The sequence below is a fragment of the Strongylocentrotus purpuratus genome, unplaced genomic scaffold (assembly GCF_000002235.5).
Source record: "Strongylocentrotus purpuratus isolate Spur 01 unplaced genomic scaffold, Spur_5.0 spur5_scaffold_3, whole genome shotgun sequence".
Taxonomy (NCBI): Eukaryota; Metazoa; Echinodermata; class Echinoidea; order Camarodonta; family Strongylocentrotidae; genus Strongylocentrotus; species Strongylocentrotus purpuratus.
In genome coordinates, this window is record NW_022145609.1 from 35,626,653 (window position 1) to 35,649,325 (window position 22,673).

Consider the following 22,673-nt stretch of genomic DNA (forward strand, 5'->3'; position numbering starts at 1 on the left):
AGGAGGGAAGGGGGAACACGTGTATATGCTTAAAAAGAGTGCTTTTACAACTCGACTAGACGCTGATTATAAAAGTAACATTGACCTTCAGGAGTGAGGTATAGTCATGGATGGGGAATGATGACTGAGCTAAGACATCATATAATTTATAGTAATCGATGACCGCAATAAAAGAAAAAGAATTTACATTTTGTCCTTTATTTTGTTCAGTGTTGTTACTTGGAATTAAAACATTTTGTTTTGCATCATTAGATTAGGCTAGATGCATGTGAATAGACTTCTATAAAGGATAGGGTTGAAGCTAGGTGATGTATATATTGTCAGTAATTTTGTCATGTATTTGATGGATTCATATAGAAGATGATTATGCAGGAGTGAAAAGCAGCATGCTGAGACACTGCATATAGTTGAATCATGACATATGTCAGATCCCATTTGAAATTGTTGATATTTAGTAAGAGAAAAACTTTTATCATATGTTGTAGGTTTAACTGGAATTAAGAAATCATAATCAGAGATTATGAAAGAAGGAAAATGAATTAATTAGGTGATATTATCAAGTCTTTGATAAACAAGGCCTAAACAGAAGTATAGAAAAGTGAATTGGCAGAAAAACAGAAGATGGAAATAAAGTAAAGATAAAAAAAAAAAGATTTACAGAGAGAGAGAGAGAGAGAGAGAGAGAGATGTGAAAGAAAAGGCATTTGATATAGGGAGAGAAAGAAAGGCCTCCGAAGTGGAGAGAAAGAAAAGGTAATGAGGCATGATATGGTTTGTTTCACAAAGATTGGAGGAGTAATACTGAAATGATTAAATATTCATTATATTCAAATGAAGAAAAAAATAGAATCTGAAATTAATGTAGCAGGCGCAGATCCAGTACAGGTATACGGTAACTAAAATTTTCAGCGACCCGGAAGCGGAAGTGGGCTTTCATCAATCTTGGTCATGTTATTTATAAAGTTCAGCTGGAGAGCTCTGCGATCAATGAAATCCCCGAATCATCGCGCAGAGTGTTCGAGAAAAGGACCGATTTAGCATTTTTTAAAGAGCAGAATCAGGAATAAATTAAAGAACCAAGAATTGGTGAGCCGGTGAGCCATTTACACAGTAAAAGTCTAGCTGTAGGCCTACTCAGGTTCGTTAATATATTGTATTCGGTGATTTACCGTATTTTTGCCGGTTGACATGATAATTTGATAGTTTTGATACAGACTGGCATCGCACAACCAGTCAGCCACAGTACCGTACCTTGCAAGTTGCAGTGCATGCAGTGCAGGTAAGATGCTTGCAAGACATGCAAGCCCAAGATTAGGCAAGAAGGGAACACAAATAATGCATGATTGTGATGTTTGAATGTTTGTCAGCATGAATGTGTGTGTATCTGTGTGTCAGCCTTGTTTCTTTCTCAATTCTTCCCCTTCAAACGTCCAAAGTACTTCAAACCCTAAATTAATTATATTAATTATGAAGGGATGACCAAAGTTCGCAGAGATTTTAATAATAATAGTCTAGACCCTATTCATAATAGCCTAATACTTTAGTCCACTCCAAATTTTATTAAACCAAAACGGAAATTCTTTTTGCCCAATTGATCGTGAGCCCGGCAGCCACTGAGCAGCGCCAGATCGACGTTGCTCTATCCCTTATTGTTGAACGCCAAACAAGGTACATGTAGCAACAACTCCCATCTTTTAACGTCTTTTGGTATGACGCGGCCGGGTTTCGAACCCACGACCTCCCAGTTGTGAGGCGGACGCTCTACTGACTGAGCCAAAATATTTTGATATTCGATCTATGATGATTTCTCATATTCTACAAAAAATTATTTATTTCAATTAGTCTATTACCAAATGGATGACAAAAGTTTTTTACTACAAATTGATTCAACTAGAAAATTTATCGTCAAAAGATTCCGGAGATATATCGCAATCTAAAAATTTGATGTCCTATCGGCGTGTGTGCGGCAACTAAAAAAGTCATAAAAACAAAGACCTTATATCGCGCACAGGGATGTACAGTTGATGCGATCCATCAAAAATATGATTAATTCATAATTTGCAAGGCAAGAAACCATACAATCAGTCGATACCACTTCGTACTAAAGTAGGCTGTACGCCTACTTGTTAGAAGCAACCATAACTCACTCACCTAACTTGGCCTTGAGGGTAATTCGTCCTCCAGGTCCGGATAGGTGCTTGATACTTGGTTACTGTCAGTGCTGAAGAGGTAGAATTCTCCCGCCGCACACGTATATACTTGTCGGCACGAGAGGATCTGTGTGCAGCTAGCTCAGCTGTGTTCCAGAGTGCAATGCCGCCCTCTAGTGGTGAGGGCGGCACCTGTCGTCTGCTAGCTCTGGCTGCTCTGCTCTGCTTTACATATTATATTTATGGCCTACTACATTCCCCCCCGTTTTAAAAAATAAGTCCCATTTCCAAAAAGTAGTCCCAGGGAGAGCCCAACCCAATTAATCCCTAATTAACCCCTAATTCCACTTGCGTCACAGGCTGCGACCAAGGCCTAAATGTTTATTTAAAAAACACAGGCCAAACTACCGTAAACAAAAACTCGGTAAAACATCAAAAACGGGGAAAAACCCAAAACACCCTAACCATAACAATTAACAGAAAAAGTGAAAAAATTATGTAGCCAGTCGCCTTATCCCTTTTTAATATAAAAATGGACAAGGCAACCCAACCAAAATAATAAATGCCAAAAGGAAAACTCCCAGGCGCATTGCAAGCCGGCAAGGTACCGGGGCCTTAAATCAATGTAATTTATGCCCCCTGACTCCAATGGCCGTTCACCCAGGATAACCGATATAAAACTTCCAGGTCCGCCCTGGGTTCAATGACGCTGCGCGCGGCATCCAGGGATCCGTTCCCTAGAGGGTGCCACTGACAGCTACAGTGACGCCCAATGCAGGGTGTAAGTTAACACCCCGCGCGGGGTAGCAGGGGTCAGCCATCCGACACCCAACTCTGAAAGCAGGGGAAATTTCCATCGCCCCTTGAATACCCCGCCGAGCACGCAGTTTACCTACTTGCTCTGATAAAAATGGAGGCCATCACCTCGGTTACCTCACCAAGGATAAAAGTGTGGAGAATCTGTCTCCATGCACACCAGGAGTCTGTTCGTAGGGACCGCCCTAAAAGCGACTCGCTGGTCGGGGAGAAATACCCCGAAACCGGGAGGAACGCCCGAACTAAAAATGCGGATACTCCTTCCGCGCCCGACCCAATGTCTAAGGCTGCCTTGAGGCAGGCCTCGGGACCACCCGGGCCTGACTCCTACTGGGGAGCTCTTCCCGCAGTCATTCGTGGTATTTCCACGACCCGATTAAACCGGCCTAGGCGGTAAAACCCCGCCCATTGGTCCGATGGATCAATCTCCCTACGAAGAACTGGAACACGCGCCACTGGGGCATGAGGGGCGGCGTGTTAAGCGAACACCCGGAAAATGCCTCGGGAGATTTCCAATTCCTCGCAGAGATAATCCCGAGCCTCCCGCTCGGAATTGAGGGCATATTGAATTCCAAAATTCTAAATTCTAAAATTCCAAGTGGCGAGTCCTAACCCCTTCCCTCGTAATGATAGGGATGTTCTCTCCCATCCATATCTTATCAGGCGCTATTACATGGCGGGTTGAACAACAACTTAATCGTCCGAGCCGCCAAAATTGTCCTCGGGGGTTTCAAGGAATAGGTTCCTCTTCCCCGACGGAGTGGTCTTCATAGATGCCTGCGTTCCACCTTGAGCTGCCATGAGTTTCCCCAGGCTCCTCACCAACCCGGACACATGGCCTTCTAGTTCAGATATCCGAAGCTCTAGTCCGGATAGTCGGGCATCCGTGGTTTGCGGGGTGATCTCCACCTCTCGAATTTCAGGCCCCCTAGTGCCTTTATCCGATTTCCGCATTTCCGCGTTGGCCCGAGACCCACGGCCGTACATAGCCCCGTGGGCGTGTTGGAGCCAGCGGATGGCCTCCACTGCCTCCTCCACGGTAGAGGGGCGCTGGTTTAATGCCTGGTAACCAGCATCCTTGTCCACACACCCCTGGCACATTCGCAGCACCGTCTGCCGCTGTACATATGCCTCAGGTACCTCGGGAAACGCCCGAGATGCCAGCCGGTGAAGCCGGTCCACCCATTCCAAGAAGGGTTCATCGGCCCCCTGCTTAGCGGTGTTAAACTCGAGCAGGACGGCTTCGGGAGGTTCCCGATACCCGAATCTGCCCTCTAGATGGCGCACCATCCCGAAATACCCTACCCCCGGGTCTCGCTCTTGCGTCATGTCAAAGAAGTCGCTTGCCGACCCATCCAAACACCAGCATAGTTGGTTTAGACGCTGCGGGTGGTCCCATTCGCGGGCATCCGCAAATGCGCTGAATTTGCGGAAAAACGCCCGCCAATTCCCCCGCCCGTCAAATACCACAGACTTGGGCATCGGCTGGTATGAACCCTTGCCCCGCTCCCATGCCTGAGTGTATACAGGCGGTCGGCTAATGACCTCTTCCCTGTTCCGCTGTGGCTCCACGTGAGGCCTGCGGTAGTGTTTCCCGCCCCCGCTCCGATAGAAACCACGTTCCTCGGGAGCAGGCCCACTCGGTAAATCCTGGTAGGCGCTACGCGGGGCATTGCTCCACCCCGAATTGTGGCGGTTCCCAAACTCTCGGGGTTGGGTGCTATCCCCTTCCCCCCACAACTGAGCATCGCCACCCTTATTCTCGGTCCGAGCTGCTGGGCGAGGGCGCGCCTCCTCTGCTCCATGCGGGGGAGGGTATCGGTCGTGGGGATACACCGGTGCCCCACGCTCCTCATCCCCGATTTCCCCCGGGGTTTCTGCCGGCGTACTGCCAACATCCCCCGTCTCGGACAACGGCCGAAAACCGCCCGGCCGTATGGGGAAATCCCCCACGGCCTCCCTTGGGCGGAAGTCCAGACTCCCTTGGAGGTCCTTGACCTCCTCGTAATGAGAAGACGCCTCAAACAACTCTTGAGTGACTTCGCCACACTGCCCCCGGAGTGCCCACAAATAGCCTATATGCCCCGGCGTCGCTCCGGGAATGGCGAGCAAATCCTCAAATGAACAATGGTTCAATGGAACCTTGGCCATACTGAAGCAGTATTAAAAACTTGGTGCGGGCCTCCACAACCAAAAGCCGAAACTCCGGCTTCAACTGAGTTCACCCGACTGGTAGATAATTTCTACCAGTAGGCCTACTAGTTCCACTTGGGTAAGTACCCCTTGCTTGTATGCCTCGATCACGAGAAGGAGGGTCTGTATAAGCCCCTGAACCTCTATTACAAAGGACTCCGTTTCCTCGGAAATAGGCATGGATTTATTCTTAAAAACCGGCACTGCCCGGTGCTCCAAGACTATTTCAACAATACGTATCGGAAATTGGAAAATACGGATTCACCCCCGTATTGTGAAATAGGGAGAGATTATGAGAATTATTTATTCACAAATCCACCCACTCTCCCTTGAAAATGAATATGAAGGGAAACACGCCCCCTTACCAGGACTCCGCCTAAAAAGACAGATTTAAATACACTTAAACCAGATCCAGGTCTAATCGACCAAGATCTTTGGTAATTGTAAACGACTAAAGGGGAACACACTCCCACTCTCAGTCTGACCTGCGTTGTTGGCTTATTTTATTTTATTTATCTTTTAGCCAATAGCCCCCTGCCGGCAGGAGCAGGCAGGTGAGCTACACGCCAGGCCCACTAACACGCAAAACTCACAGTCACTATCACCTCACAACTCCGAAAAATTGCACAAGGTATGAGGTGAATTTGAAACAAAGGAATATAAAATGGTGCCTCAAACAACACCACCCAGTGGCACTTACCTTATTTTCCACGGAAAAAGGGCACTGTAATCCACTGTCGATCCCTGCAAACACCCAAAATCGTTATTTCACTGGACGTTCTAAACTCGTGCACAACTTTCGAAGGCGAGGCAATGCAGAAAAAGGAATTCCTGTCTCCGCAATAACCCTCCACGGCGCACCAAGCAAAAATATAACCCCGGGCTCACGCGGCCTCGAGCTGTGCTGGTGAATGGGAAATCCCCAAATCACCGCGGAGTAATCAATTCCAAAGCGACGCCATATTCAAATCGCAAGTGGGATAAAAGCCCCAACTTGCAAAAACGAACAATCAAACAACAAAAAATACAATTATAGCACTGGCATGGCTGTCTAAATGCTCACACACCCCCACATTCCCCCTCTCATGGAAAAAGGCACCGAACTTCGCCGAATCCCTCGGCCCGTCTCGATTCCCTCCGAAGGGGGGGGGGGGGGGGGGGTCACTCACAATCACACCATCAATATTAACAATAATATACAAATAATTCAAATACCCAGCACATACCCCAAATCCCCCATTATCCCATCTCCCAGGAGAAGGCCCCGAACTTCACTGAATCCATCAGCCCTTCTCGGGTTCTTCCCAGGAAGGGGGGGAGGGCACTCACACCATTCGTCCATCACAATTCATATCATTCACGAAGAGGACAAACATCGCTGAATATGACGTCAGCTTCGGCTCGCATTCGGGAATTCCCAAAATGCATTTGTGTACATGGATACATGAAACAATATTACCTACAACACTAGTATCCCTACTAGATGTACATACAGTACGAAACCCACCCGACCGGGGAGGAGAGCACCGAACTTCGCCGAATCCATCAGCCCTTCTCGGCATCCCTCCCCGACTGGGCACAATACCGACCACGGTTACAACGAGTGCCAGCCGGAACTACGCGCGGTCCACCCCACTACCATCGCCCGGAAACTAGGTTTCCCCTGCAATGCGCAGCTAGGTTTCCCCCGCGCTTTTCCCGCCGGCGCGGCCAGACTAGGCAAGGGGTCCCCGTTCCGTTAGAGAAAACACACAACAGAACAAGAGACAAAATCTCCCCAAAACGGTGCATCCCGAGGTCCTAGTTGTCCGTGACGCCAATAAAGTAGGCTGTACGCCTACTTGTTAGAAGCAACCATAACTCACTCACCTAACTTGGCCTTGAGGGTAATTCGTCCTCCAGGTCCGGATAGGTGCTTGATACTTGGTTACTGTCAGTGCTGAAGAGGTAGAATTCTCCCGCCGCACACGTATATACTTGTCGGCACGAGAGGATCTGTGTGCAGTTAGCTCAGCTGTGTTCCAGAGTGCAATGCCGCCCTCTAGTGGTGAAGGCGGCACCTGTCGTCTGCTAGCTCTGGCTGCTCTGCTCTGCTTTACATATTATATTTATGGCCTACTACAGTACTTACAATTTTTAGGATATCTGCTCTCAAAATGAAGATTCCAGACCCTTAGTACCTTACTAAGCCGCCTTACCGGTAAGTTACTAATTTTTTGGAACAGATGCAAATTACTGCAAATTTTGCAGTTTTTTGTCAATATTTTCATAATTTCTCACTAATTCCAGAGAAAATTCTTTTTATTGGTAATTTTATGTTCCTCTTTCCATCGATGATATCAGATTTTTGAAATCTTACCAATTTGTGAGATAGCGAACTTTGGTCACATCGCCATACATGTCAAGAGTACTGTCTACTGACTCCGAGTCAGTTATCGACGAGACAGAAATATAATCACATTTTATTATCCAATTAATGAATCAATGGGGGGGGGGGGATTGTGTCCTTTGTGTACAAGTGTGACTGTCCCGATGCTTAACAAAAATATAGACCCCACTTTTGCCTTTGAGTGTAACAAAATATATGCATCAATTTAACCATCATATTATAAGTATACCAGTAACCGTTTATGCTTTGTAATTAATCCTCTTAATCCTATTAAGTCTTTAAAGATTTACAAAGTACTGCACATACACTTCTTCAAAACTTCAAATCAATTATCAATTGTCCAGATCTATACAACCTATCTGGACACACAAGGTCTGGCCTCTAGCTGGGTCACAGCACAGCACCCTTTTGAGAAATGAAATTTTTTGCGTCACCCGTTCGTGTCTCCTTAGATCAAGATTACTGTAATCTTGATCTTCGGAGTAGTTGCTACAGCCGGCCGTGTCAGACACGTTGCCCCGGGGTGCGAGATACTGTAGGACTCTTGTAGCGTGCCCCCATTTAAAACAATTATACAGTTACAGTTAACAATACATTTAATTAATAGTATGAAACTATTAAAATTACTCTCACGTTACGGGAAAAAATATTGCATATACATATATTATGAATCAATTGATTTGGTCGATCCAGTTAGATGGCACAAACACGGCACTACTGGACAGAGATCCTAATAATTACAGAGCTTGGTCTTGTTGCTCTGTTCGCCAGCAGTTTAAGGATATGGAATCCCGCGGCACATTACTCACAAGAGTTCTAACAAGCCAAGCTTATACAGAGCCATGTACCACCCACCCGATCGATCAAAAACTCATAACTCATAACTGAAAAAAAGTAAAAAGAAGAAAAAACAAAAAACAAACACGAAATGGTAACCATCTAAAATTTCATAGTTGTGATAAATATTTATAAAGATTTATCAAGCACCAAAAATAAAAAATATCATGTTCAAGAAAAGGATATATACACTTTGTATTCTTCTTTCGTGTCCTCAAATGCTCTGCCAGGCCTTGGCACACTGGAGAGCCTTCTCATTTGCTGCCACCAGGTCTTCCAGGCAGCATTGGTCGATTAGGAGTGGACATCTTAATAGGTGTGACATGGATTGCACGGATGTTCCACACTCGCAGTTGGTGTCTGTGTCGTCAGTATATCCCCATTTATTCATGTTGTATTTACATCGCCCCACACCTGTGCGAAGCCTATTGAGGGACTTCCACGTCTTCCAATCACATCTATGCGTCACCCTAAAGGCCTAATCCCAAATTCATAACAGAAAACTTATTTTCCATTACTCTGTCTCTGTACATGTCATGTGCCATGTACTGTACGTCAGGCGCGGATCCAGGATTTCTTAGGGGAGGGGGCCCAACTTTTTTTTTTTTTTGCTCCCGAAAATATGAAAATCGCGCCGGCCGAAAAGTCGCTCAGTGGGGGGGGGGGGGGGGGGGGGGGGGGGGGGGGGGGGGGGGGGTACAGAGCACAATTTTTTTTTTTTTTTTTTTTTTTGCTCCCGAAAATTTGAAAATCGCGCCGGTCGAAAAGTCGCTCAGTGGGGGGGGGGGGGGGGGGGGGGGGGGGGGGGGGGGGGGGTAGTGAGCACATTTTTTTTTTTTGATCCTCAAAAAAAAATTCAATTTGCACCCCCCCTTGAGCGCCAGGGGGGGGCCCAACCTCCAAAAAAGGTAAAAATCACGTGATTTTACATGATTTTTTTCTCAAGGGGGGGGGCCCGGGCCCCCCGGGCCCCCCCCTGGATCCGCCACTGCTGTACGTTTTTTATAAAATATGCGAGCAGGAGAGTGCAGCGAGTTACCTAAATACAATGACATTTTAGTATGGTAAAAATGTTATTTTGTATACGAAACACACTAGATAAGATATTATATTACCCAGTAATTGTATGCTGGCACCCTGCTGCCCAATACATGAGTATCAAAGTCATAAAATTGCTCACCTTGATGCACAATATAAGGATATTTAGGGATCTTTTTGTCCAGAATTGTCCCTTTTCTAAATGTCCTGAGCGAGTGAAGTGAAAAAGTGTGGTAATTTCGATATACAAAATATAAGATAAATTTGGGCACCTGGCTATCAGAGATATTCCGCATTGCGGTGAGTAATTGATTGTGTAGGTATTCACACACTGCACTGCTTGAAATCATACCGTTTCTTAATGTTGCGAGAGAGCAAGGGAAGAGAAATGTGACTGTCTTTAAATTTAATTCCTTCATGAAAATACAATAGCAGTTTCTAATATTTTGTTTTCATGAAATCGATGTTCATTTTGGCACTATGGGGTTGAAAAACGTTGGACTACATATACTATAGACCTTAGAGTCTGAGAGTTATAATATTATGCTCTACTTGATCCATGATTTCTCAATACCGGTAGCAGAGCTGCCAACCATTCCGTTTTTGCCGGAATTACTCCGTTTTTTCCTCCCAATTACGGTATTACATTTTTTCTTCATAAAATACGTTTTTTATTAATTTTTTTAATTTTTTAAATTTTTTTAAATTTAATTTTTTTTTTTTTTTACATACAAAAATGTACCGTACGTCAAACAACTGCCCTAAAATGGTGATTCGATCACAAATTCAATAGGAAAGTAATTTTATAAAATTTATATAAATAAAATGCCGTTAATACCAAAATAACCACCAAAAAAAATTCCTGCTTGTATGGAAAAAACAGCATGATGAATGAACATTTCTGCCTTTTGAAGTGTGTCGCGCGTGGTTATAAGTTTTGTTTTTATGAATTCCTTTTTTTTGCTTGAAATTCCTTTTTTTTGCCATCATGATTCCTTTTTTGGTCGCACAAGGTTGGCAGCTCTGCGGTAGATCTACTTGTAATTGCATCAGTTGCAAAGAAAAATATTGTACAATCAGGTGGTATCATACTTATCATAAAATGTCAGACATCTTCTAAAAATAAGGAATATTTCCAGATTCATGTTTATTTTCAATTTTCAGAACAATGGGAGAAAAAAAGGTGCAAAACTTGCATAATTGTTGTCAATATTGTCATAATTTCTCACTTGGACTGAACTTTAGCACATTTTATGCACTGCATTATTCATATTCACATTTGCAAGGTGTACAGCTATACAACTTGCATACCGGTAGGTTATGGACCCTTGGCCATACAATGGTTACATTTTGCAACAACTGTATAATTTTAGACACTTCTCTTGCTATGTCTGAATGGAAATAGACTCTGCATACTAACAAAGTGATTAGAAATTCTCTTTAAATCATTGTTTACATTTTGCCGTCTTATTGTATTTTTCAGGTTTTCTTGTTAGTGCTGTTTGGAGCGCAGTAATACCATGTTCAGCTTTGAAGGGGAATTTCGCAGGAAGCCAGTAGTTTCCATGCGAGGTGCCAGCAAAAAGGTCAGTACTGTACATGTAAGAAAGCTATTATGTCTCGTAGTTGTAGGCAAGCATTATAGACAGACAATGTCATTTACATCACTTGGATGTACATGTAGATCTGATTAAAAGTGTTTCAACTATTTTATTTCAGAACAGCACATGAGCTACATGTAGGAACATTTATTTTAAAGCCCTCTGCACTAGTTTGGCATTGAGGGATTAGACTTCCCTGCAAGATCACTGGCAGGTGGTTATCTCATCAAATCAACTGACAATTAACATAAGAAAAAGGGCATCATGGGGATCAACGGGTACCGCTAAGGCATTATTAGCTGTATAGAGGGCGCAAGTAGCTATAAGTAGTGCAGTGGGGCTGTAAAATATATACAAACAACTATCCACAGCATGAAACTTTTGTAGCCTCATCTTACTTATTTAAGAATGATCTTATTGTAGGTTTATTGCATCTTTAGTATAAAGAAGTAGACATTGTGCTTTGATTTTTCGTCAACATTTTGTAATATTATGTAATGCCGGGCTCTACTCGAACAGGTGGTGGGTGCCCAGTATATGTGTGTACATTGGCCCCTAATTTTTTTTTTTACTAAGAACCGAAAATAACAAAATTTATAAAAGGATCATGATGGGGGGGGGGGACCCATGCATACAGATTAATGTACATGTAAGTGTCAGTCTGGACCTCCTGTGTAAAAGGTTATTTGGAGGCGTGTTACGGAATGTATAATTTTTTTTTTTTCAGGAAATGACAGCATCACTGCTCCAGAGAAACCAAGAGGAAAGACAGAAGAGAGAGGTGAGCCATCTGAACTTCCATCATACTATCTCAGTTTACTTCTACCCACTTGCCTTTATGCCTGTATTGAAGAACCTCGTTATGTCAGTTTCGATTATAATGTACCATAATTAACGTTGTATAAACCGCCCTCGTGTATTAACCGCACCCCTCTTTTTCGCCCTAAAAAAACTCTGTCGACAGCAAGCCAGGTCCGTGTTAAAAAACCCACGTGGGAAGGCCTTTCATTTAACTGCGAGGTGCAGCTGAATGTGTAAGATCATTAATGTAAATTAAAAAACAGTAGAGGACCTAGGATAGAACCTTGTGGTACGCCGTGTAATAGAAGAAAAATTGGAGGAATTATTATAAACTACATATTGAGATCTATCAGAAAGATTACTTTCAAACCAAGATGACAGACAAATTTGAGTGTTGTTCTAGTTTCCGAGTGGTGAGTCAACACACCGATTACTGAGCTGGGAGACATTGCCAGGCATAGCGCCAGATGGAGGGGCATAAATCAAAGCTTAAAAAAAAAATATAAAAAAATTGTTTTGTTTTTGGTGTACCGTGTATAAGACGCACCCCCGACTTTGAATTTTTTTTTGGTGGCAAAAAAGTGTGATTAATACAACATGAATTACGGTATGTGTATTACAATAAAGGGCTTTTTATAGGGGAAGCTATTAAGATCTAGTTATTGCATTTGGCAAGACGAACAACATACAAAGATATTGTTCTCAGTCACTGCCCCTTGTGTTTGCATTTGAATGAAACTATTTGTACATACAGTATATTCAGTATAATTATGGCAAAATCATTCTCGGCACTCAACTACAACATCCTTCATCATTACTTGGCATGCTTAAATTATTTTAATGCTCTCAACGTTTTGAAACCCTTCTACTTTCCTTCTCTCTCTTCTCCTTCTTTGACAGGCTGAGCGGAATCGTCTGAGAAGTGCCGTTAAAATGCAGTCCTTTGTGCGGGGCGCCATCTGCAGGCGGAAGCTGATGCGTTTCTACAGAGGGAAGTGGGAGGAGCTGATGAAAAGCGTTCATCAGCAGCAAGTTGACTCTCAGACCCTTGATGCGCTTCTTAGGCTTCTCCTTCGATTTTATAGTGAGAAACAGGATGTCCAGAGATTGGTAAGATATTAATATTGGAGGTGTCGTGGTGTAGTGGATACATAACTGGACTGTGGATCACATGGTTTGTGGTTCGAGTCCCACCGCAGCACTCGTGTCTTTTGGCAAGACATTAGTCTACATTTGCCACACTTGACCCAGGTGGGGTACATGGGTACCTGGCATGAATTAGTTTCTTAAAATGTTAGAGTTACATAATGGCAGCCATCCTTAACCTGAGGTAATAATTTTTTAGCGCTAGGAGTGTCAAGTCTGACAGACATGAGCGCTACACAAGAACCCACTATTATTATTATTATTATTATTCATGTACTGTTAAAAAAAGATAGAGAGTTAGAGAGTTTGAAATGCACAGAAATGAATAGAGACAAAAAGAGAGATAGAACAAGACATACAGAAATAGAGGGATAAAGGCAGAGAAAGAAAAGAGGGACGGGCAGAGATGAATAAAAAGAAAAGAGCTAGATTTTGTTAATATAAAGACAGAGAGGGAAGGAGGATAGAAAGATTCCACTCCAGTTCACAACACTGTATGCTCAAACATAACAAACATATATTCTAAATCTTTTCAGCAGATAAATTCTGCTTCCTGAATTATAGTGCAATCGATAAAAATGCTGATATTGGAATGTTAAGTACAGTATATGATAAAGTTGGTTTACTTGTAGATAGATATAATTAAGCTAATTGTTATTATATCAATTAATATTTCTGTTCCCTCCACTTGGCTGGTCAGTTGCATTTTTGAAGGAAACATGTCCAAGTGAAAGTTGAAAAGTATTGAATAGTTTTAGTTTGAATTATTTCCCATATTCCCATATGCTCAAACATAACAAACATATATTCTAAATCTTTTCAGCAGATAAATTCTGCTTCCTGAATTATAGTGCAATCGATAAAAATGCTGATATTGGAATGTTAAGTACAGTATATGATAAAGTTGGTTTACTTGTAGATAGATATAATTAAGCTAATTGTTATTATATCAATTAATATTTCTGTTCCCTCCACTTGGCTGGTCAGTTGCATTTTTGAAGGAAACATGTCCAAGTGAAAGTTGAAAAGTATTGAATAGTTTTGGTTTGAATTATTTCCCATATTATATTGAATGTCAAAGACACCTAAGGTTGATTGCAGGGCCTCAAGGAGAACAGAATTGATACTGATGAGGCTAGTCTGGGAACACAAGACATTTTATTTTTATTCTTGTATTTTTCGTGATATTTTCTTGATTTCAGACGTGGTTGTGTCAAACAATGTTAAAGCAGAGAGAGAAGAGTATTGGCCTGTTGAAGCAACAGCATCAGACCTGGCTCTATCAGACGATGCACATTCTCAGGCTCTGCTGCAGGTATAATAATATATTTTAATAAATATGACATATACATGTATGAAATTCTATTTAAGACCATTTTCAAGTGACAAGAGAACAGATATCTATAGTAGCTGCCATAATAGCCACTTGTAATGTATAATCCTTCCTTTATGATGTAAACAAAGCCATCATAAAAGTGACTTTATGCCCCTTTATCACCTATTTTCTTCACTTTCTATTTGTTCTATTTATCCGTTTCATTTTAACATGCATGACAAGGGGCTTAGGCCCTAACTAGTTAATACTGTAGGGCATGTCTATTAGAAAATGTAAATTTGCAATGTTTTCCAAATAGTTCTTCTTTCTATCCAAAATTCACTTTGTCTTGCATAGATTTAGTGATCTCATATTTCAAACACTCAACTCCCTTATTATTGTTGCGATTTATTTCAACATTTTGCCGTTCTGTCTGGGCTAGGAAGGTAAATTGAGAAAAAAAAAAAAATCATATTCAAGCTGTAATAATATGTGTATTTCACATAACCTTTGTCTTTACAGTCTCCTGGAAGCACCCTCTTCTACCCCAGTTGCAATGCCCCTCCGTATGCTGGAGGTCTACACAGATGTTACTACCTACACTCAAAATGGAATCACCCTGGATGATGCAATAAAAACCATAGCTGCCCTTCAAATGTACCTAGTGCAAAATGGTAATGCATTTCGATATTAAAGCTAATCATATCATCCAAGGAAATTGTACTAAAATGTCTGTTATTTGAATCTTCATAATTTAGGATACATGTAGGTAAATTCATATTTTGAATTTGTCTTCTTTGTTTTATGGACATCTTATGTATTGCCTCTATGACAACTAATCATTTAGCAGTATAGCTGAAGAAAATATTTGCTTATTAACAATTTCGCTGATTGCATAAATACAACGATTTGTTACAAGCAACAACTTCCTGTACATATTTTTTACTTTTGTCAGCAATTTAGTTGATTATCATTCGTTAGTTTGCAAGTAGTATTTGTTATTATTCATGGAAAATACCCCAAAGTAGGTAGAGATGGCAGCATTCAGCACTAATATTGTTTGCATATTGTAGTGTTAGTTTATACGAATTAGATTTGTGAATAGAGTAATCTTCTTAGTTTATATGGTATCCCTCTAATGTTAAAGTTATGTTTATCTTGCTTCACGGAGCAGTTCAACACAATGAAAATGAATGCATTTAGATTAGAATTGATGAATGGATAACATGCAGATCGCATTCATTCGTATGGTTTTCCCTGAACAGGTTATTACAAGAATCTCAGGGGTTTTATCAATGAGAGACTCCCCCCTGGAATTGATGTGTCACATCCTCCACCTTTAGCTCAAACCAGCCTTGACCTCACCTTGAGACCTCTCAAAGTCACAGGTCAACACCCAGCCTTCAAAGTTCAAAGGTCAGTTTCCAGGAGAGTGAAATTGAGGTTCAGTGCTTGATGAAATACTATACAGCTGCATTCTTTCTACTTATGTTGAATGCTAGTAAAGTACAGAGAGATCATACAATACTTGAGTGTCATTATCCCTTGTTCTTGTCAATGTAACTGCATTGTATTACTGTTTCCATGACATGCTGTTTCCATTATCAACTTGTTTTGCCCTCCCCCTTCTCTTTTGCTTGGAGCTCCACAAAACAAAACAATAGCATGAAAGATGCAAGAGATGGACTTGCAACATTTCATAATTTGTGTACATATATATTTGTAACACTTGGCAACTGCAAGAAGTTTAGTATCAAATACTTTCGGAATTAAATTTTAAAAATAAAACTATCGTGCAGAATTTTAATGTTGAGCTCTGTCTTTTTCAATGTAGCTGTCTTATTTTACTCTGGATGATAGTAGGATGGTCCATTTAAATTCAAACTTCAAATTTTAAACCATTTTCATTTCTTTATGTAGAAATATAGCCTTGTGTTCTCTGTGCCAAGAACTGCTGTGCCGGCAGTCTACGGATCAAATCAGTGAGTTCCTTATACCTGCACTGGCCCAGAGGGAGGGTGGTATACCGCCGGAACAGCTCCTTGCAGCCCTCCTACCATCATTGACTGATGGCACAGATGAACAGAATATGCAGTTAGGGGTGGAGCCATCGCCATGGTTACTGTATGCTGTTATGACCATAGTGGGGCCTTATGTTGGTGAGTGTCGAAGAAACGAGTTGTTATATGCTTCTACTAGTTAAACATAATTATCTGTGTTTCATGCTTGTGTACATCCAAAGCAATTACAGTCTTAGTGATAACCCTTGAAATATCTTCAATCACCCTCTTTCTCTCTCTCTCTAAGTGCCATATCGTTTGACTTTGGCGATCATACTGTTCCAACCCTCGGTTCCTAGCCTTCTGTATTAGTACCACTCCCAGTTCTTTCACTCCTCTCTCTTCCAACAATTTCTGCAGACTGTCCATCCAAAGTGTCCTCCTTCTTCCCCTACTCCTTCTTCCCACAATTTTCCCTGTCAAAGCAAGATTCTCTAGGCCTTCTTTATGTGTAATGTGACCCATGAACTTCAACTGCCTAATCAACATCTCACCCTAGCCAGCATTTATTCAAGATTAAAAATTCCCATTATCATGTGTGTTTCAATGCAAGAGTAGTTGGGATTTCGAAATTTAATTAATATATTGAGCTATAGAGATGTGTAGGATGTAATCATAGTTGATGCATTGTGGGAACTGCTCTGTGCCAGAAAATGGAATGAAATGAGGGCCTGCCACTGTCTTTAGTCCCCTATAACCTTAAAAAAAAAGCAAGACTTGCATAAGTTTAAAAAAATGTCTTTATATTTTCCCTCTTGCAGATCAATTTCCTTCAGACCTTGTGATCCGATACCTACTTCTTCTTAAGATCCTCTTACCCACGTTGCCTAGCGCTGAGAGACTCTATCATATGCTTGCCGCTGATGAAGATTCCGACATGGAGGAAGATGTAGAGAGAGATATCGGAGAGGTGAGTGTCATGAAACTCTTATTTTGAGATGTGTATTCTGAAGACTCTACGCGAGACTAGGTGGTATTTCTTGATGGGACCACAGGTTTGCTGTGCAAGACTTGACAACCCATTGATGGTATTTCCACCAAATCCCAGCAAATTAACTGCTGCATGCGCTGTTGCTCGTCGCACACTTGAAACTTGCGATAGTAGTGTAAGCTATTGCACTCTCTTTCATGAAAAAAAGTGATTGTCTCGGTGAATGAATTACACATGACTGTGTTTGACCATTTATATGATTAGGACCTAGGAGTGAGTTGTATAATATCAAATGATTATGCTCCTCGGGCAAGACATGTTAACTCGTACTCATAGCCTCGTCCAATGGATAGAAGTGAAAACACAAGTTTCATTGTCTTGTATTTGTGGATTTGGTCTTGTCTGTTTCACCAAGAATATATTCTCTTTCAAGTGACAAATTTCATTTCTGGTTTCGAATATCTTTCAATGGACGAAACTTCACAAGACATTTACATATTTCTTATATTGAATTGACATAGACTAGGAGTTCAAAGTTCACTCCACACACCTGTACACTGTACATTATACATTATTTGAATTGTTGAGTGGAATTTGGCAGCCATTTTACATAAGGCATTAAGATCCCAATGAAAAATAACGCTGAAATTCCACTCTTGTCTCTGTCATTACAGTTTGGTAGCGCTTCCACTATCTCAGAGATACGTGAGCAGTGCGTAAGACAGGTCAACTCTCCTGCTCACGTCCAATGTCTCATCGCTACAACAACGCATGGCAATGTGGCAGCCTTGACGGCGCTGTGTACCTTATGTCATTCACTGATGGTGGATCACAAGCTTCATGTACCCAGGACTAGGTAACAGCATGCAATACACTACATAGTGCTACATAATAGTAGTAGTAGTAGTAGTATTACAATTAATTTGTGATGTTTATTGTGAATTTGATTGTATTTTGTTTATACTTCAGTTTTTTGACATGAAGCTTGCTATGTGCTTTACAGCTTGGGTCTTAGATCATACTTTTGTTGAACTCAGTGTTCCACAATTTGATAAGGATAACAAAAAGACTCATCTGCCATACTTACAGTCATCGTTTAACAATGTTAAATCTGAGATGCATGGCCCTACGTGTTATCAGTGTCTGTGAACACCTTTGAGTGACCGGTTTTACCATACTCGTTTTTCCCAATAGACTGTAGTGTTGTGAAAACTGTTGGGCAAACACAAAATTTGGTTTCGATTTCCAATCATAGATATCTTGATGATCAGACAGACGATCGGCTTGTAAAAGACATGGGGTTCCAGACTGACCTAAAGGTTTATAATTATCATTGCAGCATGAGCTAATCCAGGATTTTGTTTCAGAATCTGATACAAAGTTACCGGATCCCTTTAAGAATTGGAAACTTAAATAATTAAAGGTAAAGACCAGTATTGGAAACGCCCCAATTTCAAAAAATGAAATGGAAGCTCTCATTACCAATCATGTGAAAGAATATGTTTTGACTAATACATGATGATAAAAAATTTGCCGGGAAACCGCCTACTAATTCATATATTTGGTAAATTTGTTTCTCTCATGGTCTGTGAGAGATATAGGGTAGTCCCATATACATCTTTCTATGTATAGTGCTTGTAACTTTACGAAGAATGGGCCAAATTTCTTATCATTTTGATGATTCCAGAACCTTGCAGATGCTAGATGCTCGATGATCAACCTTTTCTGATCGATTCCACAACGTTTCTTTCACAATGCAATCGCATGACCATAACTGGTCTTTACCTTTAAGCTATTTCCCCCCTTTGAATAGTTATTTGTTGTTTTCTTTCTTTGCAAGGTGGCATTTACTGTTGCCTCTTATATGTTTCTTTCTGTGTAAGTCATTTAATCTTTTTCTTGTTTAATTCTTAGATTACTGTACTCTCTTGCAATTAACAAGTCATTCTTGAGGCATCTCTGGATTACATTGAAGAGTGTTTCATCAGTATCAGTAACAGGGTGAGTACATTTCACTTTTTTGTTGAGTAATACACGTAAGACCGAAATTTGTTATACTCATTGTATCGATAATAACCACTTCTAGACTTATTTCTATACATACTTTATGATTTATTCCAGCACATGTTTTGTTATTGATGACCTTGGTTATTTTCATTTATAGTACATGCCTATCTATAATGGTTTGGATTGAGTGAAAACTTGTTTTCGGGTGGATTTTCCTTATTTAATTTGTATCTATTTAATTTGTATCTATTTTTTTTTTTTTTTTTTTTTTTTTTGGGGGGGGGGGGGCACTAAAAATTTCCATTCATTGCTGATCCCATTTGATAGAGGTGACATTTTAGCTACAACCGTTACTATGGACCCAAGTATAGCAAAATGCTCATAAGAGGAACAAATTAAGGAATGTAATGGCGGTTTCCAGTAAACCCTGAAGCACTATTCTTAGTACCTCTTAGTTGTGAATACAAGTGTTAAAAAAAGCTTTCAACATTGATGATATAAAGTTAACAACTAAATTATTCATACCCCTTGTAAATAGGATGTTTTTTGTAATTCAAGAATGAAAGGTGGACTTTGTTGAATACTTTTAGATGTAAGTTTTAATAATTATGTCACATTCTCAAGAAAAATGAATCAGGACAAGTCAATTTTCACATATTTAAAAAATGACAAAACTTGGTTAGGGCATGAATAATTTAGTTCTTAACTGTACATATACCTGATTGACCCTTTACTGGTTATCAACAGATGAAAGGAATCTAACATCTCCTTCTCATTTTCTCTTTTATCACAGGGCCCGCATCCCCTTGCTGCAGACGATAGCAAGAGGAATAGATCTTCCATCAACCGACATCAATCGTATCATCCCTCTTCTCTCTGTCTTCTGCTCTCTCTTTGGTCATCTTCTCATGTCTCTCCATGACTCAGAGTTCTATGGTGATGATGCAGGTACAAATTCAATCCATGTCAACCATTTTATCAATATATTGTTAATATTTATGGACTGTCCACAGTTTAGTTACCGGTACCCAGAAAGAGCCACATTTGATTGACGCACTTGTTATTAATTTATGGCTCACGATAATGCAAGAAAATTTGTTAAGATGAACCCTTTAAATAAAGATTGGTGTAGTGAAATAATGGTGATAACTACTAACCCAGAGAAACCTCATTGTGTTATTAATGCTCTTGATGAGGGCCCTGGAATCTTTTTGAAATGCATCTTATAAACTAGGAATGTTCCTATACTTGATTCATTTACTTAGTGATCAAGTATATTTATGTTTTCTTAATCCATCTGTCAGAAAAATATGTTTAATTGTAGTTGATAATCAACGCAGTAATATTGGATTTTTGAAAATTAAATCTAGACATGAATAAAAGATTGTCATTAATTGGTATATTGTTTCTTCCTTGTTTAGTTAAATTCTTGAAAATGTAGTTCAGTATCATCATGCAGTCATCTTCCTGACTCCATAGCTGTCCCAGAAACATATACTGCACTTTATCATTCATCATTTCCATTCAATCGCATTTCAAATCGCAGATTCAAACCGGAACAGCCTAATGCCATTCACCCGTGAGGAGCTGGTGCACATGAGCTGGGCTTTACGCAACACCTGCTTGGGAATGGTGGAGCTAGCTTACCCTGAGACTACCCCATCGGTCACATCGGACTACTCCCTAGCTATGGCCAGCGTAGGGGTCAGACAGAGGGTTGACCCTAAGAAAGCAGAGAAGGTCATGGCAACATGGCTTCATGTCTTCAAGGTACCTACCTCCACATCTATTTCAAGATAATGATTTTGAGATTTCTTTTTGTTTCCATCAACTTTTATTCAAATAATAGACTTCATTAACTACATAATACTTATGGATACACATCTAGCTCATAATCACCTCTAATATTGCAGTTTCTGACATTAAAATTTACATAGGCCTCAGTAATAAGGGTTCTGAGGTATATTATATGTGTAAAATTATCCTCTGTAGACAGTCCAGTTTCAATCGTTATGAAATTCTCTGCGGGTGCCACAAACATGGTGCTTTTGACACTGGTCGAAATGTGCCTCAGAAATTGGTTTTACCGGTATTGAGATCAGAATATTGTTTTTTATGCCAATGGTTAGTGCACTTGATTGTCATCGCAATATGTTTGATCTAAACTAGGATATGTCTTCTGTTACTATTTACGATATATCTACTCATTTGTTTTTTTGATGTCTTTCTTTTTCTGCATCAGGTTACAACTCAACTGATCAAGCAGCTCCATTCTCGTGATATCAGGCGGCCATTCTGTCCACACAACCATTGGCTGGCTCCAAATGTCCACGTCTTTGCTGAAAGGGTATTTTACTCATGATTCAATAGGGACTTTTCGATTTGCTCGTCGACATAGTGGACTGCTACGTGTGACGTCAAACGTAGCAGTCCACTACGTCGACTTGCAAAATCGAAAAGTCCTTAATGCCTTATGTGTATGAGCTAGAAAGGAATATTCTGATTTTATTTATTATTATTATTTTCATCATTAACCAATAGGGAGAAATCTGTATGGTTAACTGCCTAATCCTAGAATCCTTGCATTACTCATGGCCATAACCCATGCATTAGGTAGTTTGGCATTAAAGATGTTGTATATCATAATCAAATTTAGTGCAGCATTTAATGTACCCTGTAATATACCAGTTGTAGGAAGTATACTCGTTTCTGAAGTTTGATGAAGTTTATTTACCACCAAAATTGTAAGAATTAAGTTCATAGTTCAGTTAACCATTAAAATATGGAACGTAATGAACAGTATTATGATTTACCTGTATTTTTCTTTACTTTTGATAGTCGCGAGGTGTGAGAGGTCATGGAGGTAGAATGTACCGGCCGAGGAGACTGCAGTTCTTGGCTCAACCAAACCTAGAGGATGAGGAAGGTCCGCCTCCATCCACCCACATGGCTAGACGTCTGGTCATCCTGGCTGAGATGCCCTTTGTGATCCCCTTTGAAGAGAGAGTCCAGGTATTGGTCACACACTTTGTTCATTCTTGGAAGCTCAACTTTCTTTAGGGGGTCATTTTATGACATTTTCCTTGCACTCTCCCCCACTCATAAGATTATCTCCTGATTCCTGACAAGAGCTGAGTGATAGGTTACCAGAAAGATGCAGGTGATAAACAAATCCTCCAATCAATCGCAAAGTCACAGTTGCTTTTTATTGTTAGGGAGTTGTGGTTAATTTCTATGTGGTTGCAATCTATTTGTATCAATCATAGCTCTTCATGTGATGATTACATTGCATTGCAGAGTTTTTCGTAATAGGGTGCTACCTTTTATTTGATGAATTCCAGCTATAGCAAATTAAGTATGAAGCAGTCATGCACCGGATATTTGTTATG

At 40.7% G+C, this 22,673-nt stretch overlaps 1 protein-coding gene across 4 annotated transcripts in view; it reads left to right on the forward strand.

The window, feature by feature from the left end:
* Positions 1-891: 891 nt before the first annotated feature.
* Positions 892-22,673, forward strand: part of LOC592512 (ubiquitin-protein ligase E3C) — a 36,090-nt gene continuing 14,308 nt past the window's right edge. Inside the window, exons 1-15 of one of the 4 annotated variants that reach the window (XM_030995943.1) lie at positions 892-1,279; positions 10,907-11,009; positions 11,752-11,805; positions 12,726-12,935; positions 14,174-14,286; positions 14,809-14,960; positions 15,552-15,702; positions 16,207-16,445; positions 17,108-17,256; positions 17,952-18,133; positions 19,192-19,278; positions 20,078-20,232; positions 20,831-21,054; positions 21,527-21,631; positions 22,123-22,296. In XM_030995943.1, coding sequence (XP_030851803.1) covers positions 10,944-11,009; positions 11,752-11,805; positions 12,726-12,935; positions 14,174-14,286; positions 14,809-14,960; positions 15,552-15,702; positions 16,207-16,445; positions 17,108-17,256; positions 17,952-18,133; positions 19,192-19,278; positions 20,078-20,232; positions 20,831-21,054; positions 21,527-21,631; positions 22,123-22,296 — 2,061 coding nt within the window. In that variant the 5' untranslated portion in view covers positions 892-1,279; positions 10,907-10,943. Of the gene's footprint in view, positions 1,280-9,610; positions 9,724-10,906; positions 11,010-11,751; positions 11,806-12,725; positions 12,936-14,173; positions 14,287-14,808; positions 14,961-15,551; positions 15,703-16,206; positions 16,446-17,107; positions 17,257-17,951; positions 18,134-19,191; positions 19,279-20,077; positions 20,233-20,830; positions 21,055-21,526; positions 21,632-22,122; positions 22,297-22,673 lie in introns of those variants that run through there. The other 3 variants (XM_030995944.1, XM_030995945.1, XM_030995946.1) reach the window with 3 other exon arrangements.